At 39.1% G+C, this 12,256-nt stretch overlaps 3 protein-coding genes across 3 annotated transcripts; 2 read left to right on the top strand and 1 right to left on the bottom strand.

The window, feature by feature from the left end:
- The first annotated feature begins 1,618 nt into the window (after positions 1–1,618).
- Positions 1,619–3,835, top strand: LOC143450406 (ras-related protein Rab-7a-like). Its single transcript, XM_076950930.1, has 5 exons — positions 1,619–1,751; positions 2,031–2,089; positions 2,229–2,355; positions 2,447–2,665; positions 2,829–3,835. Exons 2-5 carry the CDS (start codon positions 2,037–2,039, stop codon positions 3,048–3,050), a joined length of 621 nt encoding a protein of 206 aa, XP_076807045.1. The 5' UTR covers positions 1,619–1,751; positions 2,031–2,036; the 3' UTR covers positions 3,051–3,835.
- A 188-nt stretch (positions 3,836–4,023) lies between these two features.
- LOC143449895 (ubiquitin carboxyl-terminal hydrolase 11-like) lies at positions 4,024–5,094 on the bottom strand. The gene is made up of 3 exons (XM_076950223.1): positions 5,083–5,094; positions 4,835–4,942; positions 4,024–4,474 (listed from the first exon to the last, which is right to left on the bottom strand). The coding sequence occupies exons 1-3, from the start codon at positions 5,092–5,094 to the stop codon at positions 4,250–4,252; spliced, it is 345 nt and encodes a 114-aa protein (XP_076806338.1). The 3' UTR covers positions 4,024–4,249.
- Positions 5,095–5,484: 390 nt separating this feature from the next.
- Positions 5,485–11,528, top strand: LOC143450739 (dehydrogenase/reductase SDR family member 1-like). Its single transcript, XM_076951398.1, has 10 exons — positions 5,485–5,643; positions 5,741–5,928; positions 6,397–6,546; positions 6,649–6,728; positions 6,796–6,841; positions 9,839–9,922; positions 10,522–10,671; positions 10,812–10,881; positions 11,082–11,162; positions 11,231–11,528. The coding sequence occupies exons 2-10, from the start codon at positions 5,782–5,784 to the stop codon at positions 11,362–11,364; spliced, it is 942 nt and encodes a 313-aa protein (XP_076807513.1). The 5' UTR covers positions 5,485–5,643; positions 5,741–5,781; the 3' UTR covers positions 11,365–11,528.
- Positions 11,529–12,256: the final 728 nt, after the last annotated feature.

Genomic DNA, 12,256 nt, shown 5'->3' with positions numbered 1-12,256 from the left:
AGGAGACACTAGCTTTTGCTCAGATTTATTCGGCAAAATTAATGTTTAAAACCGATATCTCTAAAAAAACAGGATTCGCTGATATTTTCCCGATTTCCATCAAAAAGCTCCGCACCTTGCCTGAACAAATGCCGGTCATCCATGGGTCACGACTCACGAGTCCCAGTGCTCACCAGTTGCTTTTTCACACACCCGAGAGCTCGGCGAAAACTGCCATATTTTGCAGCCATGTCGGCTTGCGGCTCATATTTCGTGTTCAGTGGCTCTTGGGTATTTATTGGCGAGATCTTTGTATGCAAAAGGTTTAACAATGCAATCAGAGGCGGTCAGGTGCAGGTTTTGGTGTTTTAGCAAGTCTCTGTACATCCTGATTGCTGTAAAACCAAGTCCACAATTGATTTAATAGAAAGAAATACGTCTAAATGCGTATTAATGCACTTGGAGTGCGCTACCAAATTCAAAAAAATCCCCACTTGGTTCCATCCATGCGTAACTCTGTGGACCGGCCATTGAGCAAGGCATTAATGATACTTGCTCTTGTTAAGGGGACCTCGTGAACTGTTCTAAAGTCGGGCAACATGATATATCAGAAATTAATGAGTACATGAACAGGTAGCCTACTTGCACAAAAGCAAGCTTGAGCGATAAGGAATCATCACAAGTTCAAGTCATGCAAAAAATTACCGTAACCCAACTCCTCTAAATGTAATTATCACCCTCAGATTTTTACCAACATGACAGCAAATGCGATAAGTGCATGGTTGTCAGCCTGGGTGAATTTCGTTATGCAGCCAGCCAGGCTATACATGGGCACTTGCCGAGGTATCTAAGGCGGGTAGGTAAGGTGACGTTTTTCGCCCTTGGATTATAGTTTGTCTTGATGATAATTTACCAATGGCTTTTGTAAATGACCTATTGTTTTTGCATCTCGCTTTGTTGTCACATTTGCGTCAGGGAAACTAACAAGTTTTACGTTGGTATACGAGTGGTTGCAACGAATAATTTTATTATTTGCTGGCTGCTACATATTAGCTAGCTCATGAATAATCTTACGCACGAATAATCACGCCCTTGCTGGTGTGTCGCGTGAATGATCAGTGATGATCACACTGTGACTTTGCATGAAAAGCGAGAGGCTTTCGTTCCGCAAGGCTGTCATTGTTGCTATTTATGCAAACGCTTGATTGATACTAAAATAATTTGCTAACTCTGATGACCTCGATTGATTGAATGATTAACCTTGTTTCTAAAGACTCAAAACACACATAGATACGCACTTGCACAGCAAAATCAAAGAAAATGAAGTGTTGGGGTCATCTGCAGCTTTTATTGCAAGATTTTGTCGATTAATGCGATAAGGGAGTAAAGTTATTATGCCAATTGTAAAGCGACCAACTTACCGAGTAGCAGGAGACTTTTATCCACTTACTATTGCATTGTTTGCAACCTAGACATTGGCTCTGTTTACACTTTGCCACTTTCAGTACAATGCAAAAGCATGTGAGAGGCATTGACAGTGAGTCATCTGCCAAATGAAAAAGTTGTCTAAGTAGTTTCACGGTAGAACTCAAAAATTAACTCCCAGGTTTCATTTTGCTTGTCTTGTCGTTAATAACATTACTAAACTACTTGTGTGCATTTTGTGTTTCAGATAATTTCTAAGTATTTGTAAAATTTTCATGTAATCCATTTTGAAGAGACTTGCAACCTGCTAAAAAAAGATCTCATATTAACAAGTTTTGGCAATTTTAGTAAGTGCAATAGTTGTGTTTTAAATGATACGTTCCTGTCTTTCTTTGGTTGTCCAGCACATTTCTGACCGTGTTTGTGCTTCTATGTAAAGTTTTTTGTTGATTTGCATTTATCACTTCTTAAGCTCGTGTATTCAATGAAGATTGCTTTTAAAAGTCAAATAGCCATATTTTATTACAGTATTTGCAATGTCGAAGTCACAATATTTTCAATTTGTTGTCTATGTAAAAGGTTAATATCACCAAGATTAGTGCGACGTTATGGTTTAATCTTTGCAGGTGAGAATGGCATCTGGCAAGAAAGTCCTCTTGAAGGTCATCATTCTGGGAGACAGCGGGTCAGTTATTTTATCATTAATGGGATTATGTGGTGATAAATTTATGTACATCGTGTCAGTGTTAGATGCAGCCGCTTAGCAATGTTTTCACCTCATAATAACATGTTGGTGCTGGATGACAAAAATATTGCGTTTTCAGTGTTGGAAAAACTTCGTTGATGAACCAATACGTGAGCAAGAAATTTTCCGGTCATTACAAGGCGACAATTGGAGCAGATTTTGTTTCCAAAGACATGGTAGTTGACGACAGGCTTGTCACTATGCAGGTTAGACAGCTGTTCATATTATTCTGCTTGCTTTGCCTATCTTGCAATATACCTGAGTTGTGGTGTCATAATGAGCATTGTTATGTTACAGATCTGGGATACGGCTGGACAAGAGCGCTTTCAATCACTTGGTGTCGCTTTTTATCGGGGAGCAGATTGTTGCGTTCTTGTTTATGATGTCACAATGCCAAACACTTTTAAAACACTTGACAGTTGGCGTGATGAGTTTTTGATCCAGGCTTCTCCGCGAGATCCCGAAAACTTCCCGTTTGTGGTGATTGGAAATAAGATTGATCTTGAGAATCGAGTGGTGAGCTTTGTCCGGCTTATACGAGGATGCGCGACTACTTTGAATCCGAGGGCCTCATTGGCTGTTGCTAGTTGCTCATTCTTCTGCTAATATCTTGATGCTTTTGACATCATAGTGATCTTTGTTGCATGAACATAATCGTAAAATGTTTGATCTATCGTAGGTGTCGTACAAGAGAGCTCAGGGATGGTGCCACACTAAGAACGACATCCCATACTTTGAATGTTCCGCAAAAGACAACATAAACGTGGAGCAAGCATTCCAGACTGTCGCCAAACAGGCGCTCCTGCAGGAAGCCGACGTTGAACTTTTCCCCGACCAGTTTCCAGATAGAATTGACCTGAAGAGCAACGATAACAAGCCTAAATCTGACTGTGCATGTTAAAGCCTTATAAAGGTGCATTATTACTTCTGATTATTAGTTTTCAAAACCTGCACACCAGGGCATCGCTTGTCTGTGTTAACAGCAGCGCAACTTTTGCTGGAAAATGGTTTGTGCACGTTTTGTGATGTCATAATGCAGCAAAAATTGCCATTTTATCATTTTCCTTAATGCTTTAAAATGATCTATGTGGCGTCCACTTTCTTACATTGCTACTAATTTAGCTTGTATCGGGCCGCCACTTATCGTTGCGCCACCTAGCATCGAGAAATTTTCATTGTGAGGTCATACTGTATTTATGTTTGCATTTCATTGTTCTGTCATAATTGTAGTATTTGTCATAAAGATTTATATATAAGACAAGTGTTTAATTCATATCAGGGTCAACACAATTGCCTTTGTCATTGACAAGATACCGAAGTCATTGGTTTAATTCTGCTCGATTATGAAATAGAAGGTTTCCATAAATTATCTCTTGCTATGAAATTGCACCCAGACCAAGTTCACTCGCATTCTTTGTTGGAAGAATCATCATGACGATAAATATTGATTAAAATTGATTTCTGCAGATCTCGTTATGAATGTGCATGCAATAAGCTTAAAATTACTTTGTACAGTTACGTTATTAATTTGGTTTGATGACATCATAACAGTGACGTCCCCACGTGCAATGTAAAACTATGAAATATGTTTATATGATGTCTATCAAGCAGCTTGTATGCTGGTGATTTTTCGATTAAATCTAAGCGAGTTTTCTCCTCGGCCACGAATAAACATTTTCCCGTTCATTAGCGCGTCCTGGTAACAACTGGCTTGAAGGTTTTTCTTCACGAATGCGCTTTTGACAAAAAATAAAATAGGTGTGAGGACTGTGTCAGGGGGAAGTTGACCCAAAGTAACAACCAAACTACGTTAAAGAACTCCCTGAACTACATCGGCAAGTATCACTCAGCTCAAATATCTCGCATCACTTTGTTCAAGGCGAGGTGAAGTTTATTTCAGAATATTGTACAGTATTTGTAAGAAAACTAGTTTATAGCAAGTAGTCGAGTTAAAATATTTTGACAACAGCAGCAGAGCAGACACATTCCGTGTAAATACAAGGTGTCAATTGCCCCTAGCATTATAATTATAACTGTTAATCATTTTCACAAACATTTTCGAGAACTTTTATGATTTCTGCAACACGCTAAACACCGCCACTAGGTGGTGTCCATGTCATCATCGGCATCGTTATTACTTAAAACATCTTCGTTACTTTGTGAGTTTTGGTTGGTGTTGAAATTAAAAGGTGTGACGTCATCGATCATCCCCATCGCTCGCGGACTGAACATCGGCTCCATGAAGGTGAAAGGTCGGTCTGGGTGCTCGTTGGACCATGACTCGACATCCTGGCGTTGGTAGACCAGCATGTAGGCTGCCTTCGTCTGCGGCAACATTTTGGTTTTAAAACTGCAATTTGGTCTATTTTTAAGACGGTTGGCAGCTGTCGTGAGAAAGTTAAGTTGATATTTCTCAGAAGAAACACCACAAAGTCAACTACTGCCTTCTCTATACAATATATTGTATGTCAACTGCTTTAAAGGCCGAGATTTAAAGCTAAATAAATGCTCAACAGACGTTTTGTTCAACCGTCTGATGAAACAGGAACCAGCAACACCGAGTAAAAATGTGAGTAATGCAAAGTAAAAAAAAAGATTTTTGCGGAATCTTGTTGAAGACATAAACAACGCAAATGTTTGACTTTGTTGGTGAGATGTCAAATTGAAAAAAAGTCAAAGCCTCACCACGACTCTCTCTTCGGCCGAATCAGAGACGGAGCTGTCGTCAAAGTAGTGCCACTTCTTGTCCACCGAGTTCTTTGCAAGCGAGGTGTCACCACGACTCTCTCTCCTCTAACTTAGAAATTTTCCTGACGTCACACTATGCGCTGCTTTAATTTGTTATCATGATGTCATCGCTGTCTCCAAATTAGTCTAGTTGTGATGCTTTTCAAAGAAGTAGAATTGTTTAAAAAGATATTCGTTATTTTTACTTGAAGCTGCATTTTTGCGTCATGACTGTTGCAACGTTACTCGAGTCATTTGGGACTTTCTGAGAAAATGTGTCAAGTCAAGGACTCGCTCAAGAGTCAAAGTACCAAGTTAAAAGTTGACCTGTTGTTGACATGTCCTACCGAGTTTTATGTCAGCTACTTTCAAGTATATTTTCGCAATACTCATATGTATGTGTGTTGTGTCGTATTTCGTGAGTTGTGTTTGGACGGTGCCACCTTTTTGCATTGCACTGTTTGCTGGAGCAAGACATTTCTTGCATTCTTCTCCCGTTTCTGTGCGAACATCTTGTCGGCTTTGTTCGTAATTATGACGCGTTGATTACCTCCATTTGCTTTGCCGCTTCGCACAGGCGTTGGAACTATTCCTAGTTGAGTGTCGTCAGGTAGAGATATTTTGTTTTCTATTTAATACCGGCTTTTAAGTTTCTCAGGGTGGACTTCTCATTCTGGTCATTGTGTAGCGTTTGTAACTAGTTTTAGAAATTTCTTGTTTTCGACGAATTAGAAGAACTGGCCTAGTAGCCTGGCCTTAGATTCCAGGTAAAGTTCTCGATATTGTCAGACTAAAAATCTTTGATGCAAAACCACTATGAAAACTTAGAATTAAATACAGAAACAATTTCTTCTGTCTTTAAAGATTCTTGCGTAGAATTGACAAGTTGAAAGAGACATTCCGTCATGCCTAATCTAAGCGACAAAGTTTGTCTTGTCACTGGCGCTTCGAGGGGCGTTGGCCGAGGCACAGCGCTTCAACTCGCATCTTATGGAGCGACGTGTTATATTACTGGGAGGGAGTTGGCAACATTGGAAGACGTCCAAAGAGAGGTGAGAGCTCTAAATATAGCGTCACTGTCGTTAAAAGTATATTGTATTTATGACTATGTTGATAAAATGGACGAAGAAATACACTTACAGACAATGCATACAACGTTTTTACTGATTTCCATTACGACATAGATAGCTATTGAAGCCAGGTATTGATATATACTGTATCAGCATTCTTCAACAGGTGTTCCGTAAACATTTAGAAGGGTTCTGACAATTTGGAAACAATTAGAGGCGAATTAGCGAACTGAAGCAAAGTGCTTATTATTAGGCCTACACATTTCAATAAATTCGGAAAACATAGGGAATAATAATTGAAACTGTTGTACAACAGTTTTAAACGAAATTTTTCAAAAAATCAAGCGCGATTTTTAACAATAGACCTAATGGAATAGTATGTTCTGGCACTAAAACTCAACTTCCAGTGACATTTTGCAGACAAATAAAATTCCTTTATGTAATTTACAGGCGGAAGAGCGGGGATATGAAGGGACGGTGATTCCTATAGAATGCGATCATCAAACTTGGGAAAATACCTGGCGAGCTTTTGAACAAATTTCGGCCGAACGAAAAGGTCAACTCGACTTGCTGGTGAACGACGCACATGCTGCTGTGGAGGTGAGCTGTCGACACCATGAGACTCATCGAACGATACGTTTTAATTGCAAAAATTTATTAAAGAGAGTGCTTACCATTTATTCTTGGCTTTTAATTTCATAGTACGCGATTGAAAATTACAGCACCGACTTCTGGAACCAGTTTATGCCAGATTGGGAACTTGGGAACGGTGTTGGTCCAAGGTGACGTCTCTAACGTCAAGTTTTATCTCAAATTTCAAAATATCTTTCTTGTGTTTTATTTACCTAGAAACCACTACAATTCCGTTTTCGCGGCTCGATTGATGGCTCCTAATCAGTGGCGTAGGAGCATATGCTGCCGCCCCTGGCTTTCGATGAAAATGCCGCCCTATGTAGACTGCAGCAAATTTTGAAGTATAGTTTCATGTTCACGCAATCTTTTCAATAAAAATAATTACAGATAATGTGCCGCGTCTCAGAAGTTCTATATTGCTTGAGAAAGAAGCCTCACTGTCTCAGCGTTAAGGCCTAAAATAAAAGACAAAAAATGGAGAACAAATGTATTAGGCAAATAAAAGATCAATAACCGCCTCAAAATTGAACTTTTCGAGCTTTCGCCGAAGCAAAATCAGCGATAATATCTTCAAAATCAAGTTTTTGAACGTATAATGTCTTTCTATAGAAAGAATCGATAGAGCTGATAGCCGATCATCATTCATGGTAGAACGTAAATAGGACTTTATCATTTTGAGCTTTGAGAAACTCCTCTCACAACTCGCAATTGAAACACCAATGGTGAGATGAAGTTTCAGACACAAGCATAAATATGGTGTCGAATCAAGTAGGTGTGATTGAGCTAACCACTGTAAAACATCAAACGCTGTTGCATTACGATCAAACGTGGTATCACTGCTTCGCACCAGCCTCTTAAATCTGTCAATTTCCACAGCTAACTCCAAAAAGTCCACCTCGTCGTCATAAGTGCTTCTAAAAGCGTTGGTGAATCCATTGTGACTTTCGCTTTGCAGCAGCGCGTGAGGATTCAAAAATCCAAACATATATTTCAAGTGGTGTATGCCGGTAAACCTAGTTTCAGCTTCAAGTTTAAATCTGTCCAATGCTTGAAACATGCATCGTCTTACTTCTCCAACAACACTAAGGCCAGCATCTTCTGCGTGTTCGCCAGGCATTCTCTTTTTTCTGCGAACTCTCCGATCTTCAACTGGAATCTCTAGCTCTGTGCATTTTTTGATCGCTGCATCCACAGAACCTTTAACCAGATTATCTCGTTCTTCCACTAAAAAGTTGACAAACACTTTCATCTTGTTAGAGCATTGCGCTAACAGCAATCCTTTTGCTGCAAGTAAGTTTAAGTATGATGAGATTCTCGCAGGATTACTTTCCAAAAACATAAGAAGAAAAAGAAAGAAAAATTCTGAATCGCTTCTAGAATACTATGAGCGTCACCTCGTGTATTAAGATTTTCGTTTGGATTACATAGTTCCTCTAGACTCTAGACTCTAGAGCAGGGATGTCCAACCTTTTATTGTAGTGGGCCGCATTGTCACTTGAAATAATTCAGTGGGCCGCAGAAACTATTAAATTTCAAGAAAAATGGGTACATCTTCGAGTCTTATAGTTATATATAACCCTGTTGTTACCATACTATACTATTACTGCACCCCTAAAAGCTGACTGGTACATTTTAATTAGGGTAAGATTGAAAGTTCAAAATACTACTTGGAGTGAAAATGACTAGCGATCCGCACAAAAATCTCAGGCGGGCCGCAGGTTGGACATCCCTGCTCTAGAGCATCCATAAACTCATCAAAACCTGCGTGAAGGGCCTTTACAGCAGCGTGATGTGCGCTCCATCGCGTATCAATCACTCGCTTCAGCGCGATTGGCGCATGCTTTAGAAGGACATCCCATCTATGAGTAGAGGCAGCAAAAAAACATACTTTGTAAAACAGCGAAAATCTGTCGCTTAAATGCAACGATCCGACGGCATGAACATCTGCAAGATTCAGTGTGTGATTTCCACACGGTACGAGTAGTGCTTTTGGATTTATGTTTTTGATTTTTTGCTGAACTCCAGTATGAATTCCCGCCTCCAGTATGAATAGCCTTTTCACCTACACATCATCACATCTAAGTTGTTTAGTTCAAGTTCATCTAGAATAGATTGAGAAATTTCAGCTGCCGTTTTTCCGCTCAACGGAAAGAAATTCAAAAACGATTCCTTCAGTTGGGCAATACTGTTTTTGATTGTTACATATCTGACTATAAGAGTCATTTGATCAGTATGTGATACGTCCGGAGTACTGTCGCACATAATCGCAAAATATTTAGCTTCGCGCACCTCTTCAAGAACGATGTTTTTGACTTTTTTACTGAGAAGCAAAATAAGCTCATTTTGAATAGTGGGAGAAAGATAAGTAGTTGTCATCTTCGTAGAAATACGAATATCAGAAAGGTATTTGATGATTACGGGACTATATTTTTCCAGAAGCTTCACAGTCTCTAAAAAATTCCCTTGGTTGTTGAATTCAAAAGCTTCACGATGTCCTCGAAAAGGAAGGTTTTGCTTACTTAGAAATAATATGACATCAATAACGCTTTCTAAAATTGCTTTCCACTTTTTTCGCTCTTCATCCATATAAATGGTGATCTATAACTTCAGGCCAAGAGGCCACATCATTGGGCAAATTGTTGACTATTGCAACTGCTTCGTCGTTATTTTCACCTTCGTCTCCATCTATAACTGGCAATGCATAATTGATTTCATTGGTATTACTTTTGATAGACCCTGTTTCTTGCGTTTCTGCTGATATTTTCAATATCTCTCTGGAGCTCAGCGTTATTGTCTGGGTTTTTATTTGAATCGTTCTCTGGTAATGTTAAAGAAACATTTGAACCAGAAGAGGTTACAAATTTTAGCATAGCTCCCATGTGCGTTTTTAATTCTGCTTCTCTTGCTTTCGCTTCTTTTTAAAAAAAGCTCCACTCTCTTTGACACGTTTCATTTTCGAGTCTAAATTAACACTAAGTTAGTATAAATTTAACCACAACCTGTCATTTAAACGTTTACTATCAATAACAACTTAAAAGTTTACAATTAAACGTTTAAATGCCCAGGACTGGTTCACCTTCCACAGTTTTCTTGGTCAGCGGGACCAAATTGTAACAAAATAGCTTGTTTACCGCTCCATTTTTTTAAAAATTATCGTGCTGTGTGCACTGTGCAGCCTCATTTTGCCGCCCCCTTGCAGCCTGCCGCCCCTGGCGCAGAGCCAGAACCGCCAGGTGGCTGCTACGCCACTGCTCCTAATAGAAGTGGATTGATTGTTGATATCAGTTCCGACGGCGGAAAAATGTATTTCAACATTCCGGCGTATGGCATAGGAAAGGCGGCCGTAAGTCTGATTACTTAAAAATGTATTTTGCTGAAAAAACTTCTGTTATGTCTCTAAGCTGTGAATAGTTTTGTGCAAAGTTTGCAGGGTCACGTCCATTGTTATTTTGTTAGCCTTGGGTGAGTCAGCAAATGTTTGCGCCTCCCAAATAGATAAAATATAAACTGACGTCATGAACCAAAGGGAAATAACCGAGTAACCGACTGAACAAGTATTTACTTGTTGCGCCAAAATCGAACGTAGCATAACATAATTTAAACGAAGTCCCTGAAAAACATGATGTCAGTTCTTTCATGATGAAATAAGCATCCTTTTGAGGCTTGCTATACTACCACCATGACACTTTTCAGCACAATCGCGAGTTTTGAAAAGTCGAAAGCACCACCTGTGGACGTACATGAGCCTATGCAGGCATTCTTAGCAATTTTCTTGACCATAGATTACGGTTTTGGACCCGAATGACGTCATTTTGTTTGCCCAACGTTTCTCTTGTTACTCTGAACCTCTCGTTAAACCTTTACATAACTCACGTGCTACCAACAGTCATAATAAAGAATATTATGGCTGAGACAAGAATGTCTAAATAAGTCGTCGCATAGGTGGACCGCATCGCAAGAAATCGTTCCGTGGATTTGAAAAATTTCAACGTTGCTTTTGTGTCTTTATGGCCCGGCATGGTGAGGACAGAAGACATGACTGGGTTCGTTGGCGAAGATGACCAACTTTCACCGAACGAAATACGAGCCATAGTGAGAATACTTATAGTAACTTGCCTACAGTTTGCTTCAAAAATAATTAAATTTTCATTTCATTATCGGTTGCCAATAAAAATGCGTCACCTATGAGGTCTTCTAACTCTACAGCCTACAGTGAAATTATATCTTTCTAGTGCAGACGATTGATGGGTTGTAGCGAAAGCATAGAGTTTCCCGGAATGTGCATCGCCCATATGTTAGCAGGTGATTTGGTGTTGCATAAATAGTGACTCGAGTCGGGACAAAAACCACTCGGTCACAGACTTTACTGCAGGGAGACGTGCAACGGGCGGCCGGGCAATTGTTGCGCTTGCTTTGGTCAATTAGTAGCAATGGAACGGTATTTGCAAGTTCAGTACAACAGGTATTTGCAAGTTCAGTACAACAGGTATTTAATGTTTCAGATGAAAATATCATGAAGAAAACCGGACAGATTCTTCTAACAACCGACTTGGCTGATGAATACAAGTTTAAAGATATTGACGGTAATTTTGTAACTTTCACAAAATTAATATTTTTAATTTTGTCCAATTTTAATTTATTCTTGTTTTAGGGCAATCTCCTTTAAGTGGACGAAGTTTTAAAATGTTGGCCGAAATAAGGGGTTGGAACAGGCTGGCAAGCTTTCTTCCATCCTGGTTAAAACTTTCAAAATTTCTTTATATGATGTTGATGACTTCGGTGTAGTTAAACTAATGCTGACGTCAGAACTGACGTGAGAAAGACAAGCCAGCATTTCTTTTAAGTGCAGTGAATTGTATTACATTGAGAGCCGGTTTTATAAATATTGTTTTTAACGCCAAACTCTATCTTTCGTATAATGTTAAATTGCAATAAAAACTTGTTTTTATCGGGAGATGATTTCAACCAAAAGGTGTCAAACAGATTTTTAGTTTTTATCAGTTTGTAAGGATTGTTTTTTTTCGTTTTAAGCCAAAAAATTATCATCTCAACTCGAACGATTTCACAGAATTGTCCGTTTGGTCGCAACCAACGTCATAAGGTAACTTTTCCTTCAACCATCCATTGCTTGTGCACTTAAGATATTCACTGTAACTAACTAATTTTACTTCGTATATCATTGTTTCTAATGGTAGGGAAATATATCCTACATCTTCCAATAGTGCAGTTGTTTTCGTTAAACTTAGGAACTATTTTGTGGGTTTGGTCGCTATGCTGACACACCATATAGCCAGGGTTGCCATCGGTGTGGACTCAAAAATAAGGACGACTAGGAAGCGAAAGAAGAAAACCACCTTAAACATCGCACAACACAAGGCAATCAATGTTCTTTAAAAAAAAAAACATTTTCATGTTCTTAATTTTGGTATCTCTTTGGTAAAAAATGGTTTAAAAGTGTTGAAATCCCAAAATAAGTTCCCCTGCCCTAAAATTAACACAAAAATAAAGACTCAAGTGAAAATAATATTTTAATGGGCGGAAATTAGACGAATGGGGTTAATAAGAACATTTCTTAGAAATAAGCACAAAAATATTTTCTAAGACACAGTCCTTCGAAATAAGGACGTTATGCCAACCCTGCTTATAGCACAGCTCTGTTATTGCTATCTTGCATACC

Source organism: Clavelina lepadiformis, chromosome 3 (assembly GCF_947623445.1).
Source record: "Clavelina lepadiformis chromosome 3, kaClaLepa1.1, whole genome shotgun sequence".
Classification (NCBI taxonomy): Eukaryota; Metazoa; Chordata; class Ascidiacea; order Aplousobranchia; family Clavelinidae; genus Clavelina; species Clavelina lepadiformis.
This window is presented reverse-complemented; position numbering and strand designations above follow the sequence as displayed.

Coding starts and splice junctions, on each gene's coding strand:
- LOC143450739 (XM_076951398.1), top strand. CDS start 5,782: ATGCCTAATCTAAGCGACAAAGTTTGTCTTGTCACTGGCGCTTCGAGG. Junction 5,929..6,396: donor TGGAAGACGTCCAAAGAGAG/GTGAGAGCTCTA, acceptor TGTAATTTACAG/GCGGAAGAGCGGGGATATGA. Junction 6,842..9,838: donor CTCGATTGATGGCTCCTAAT/CAGTGGCGTAGG, acceptor ACTGCTCCTAAT/AGAAGTGGATTGATTGTTGA.
- LOC143449895 (XM_076950223.1), bottom strand. Junction 4,475..4,834: donor CGGCCGAAGAGAGAGTCGTG/GTGAGGCTTTGA, acceptor ATGTTGCCGCAG/ACGAAGGCAGCCTACATGCT.
- LOC143450406 (XM_076950930.1), top strand. CDS start 2,037: ATGGCATCTGGCAAGAAAGTCCTCTTGAAGGTCATCATTCTGGGAGAC. Junction 2,090..2,228: donor ATCATTCTGGGAGACAGCGG/GTCAGTTATTTT, acceptor TTGCGTTTTCAG/TGTTGGAAAAACTTCGTTGA. Junction 2,666..2,828: donor TTGATCTTGAGAATCGAGTG/GTGAGCTTTGTC, acceptor GATCTATCGTAG/GTGTCGTACAAGAGAGCTCA.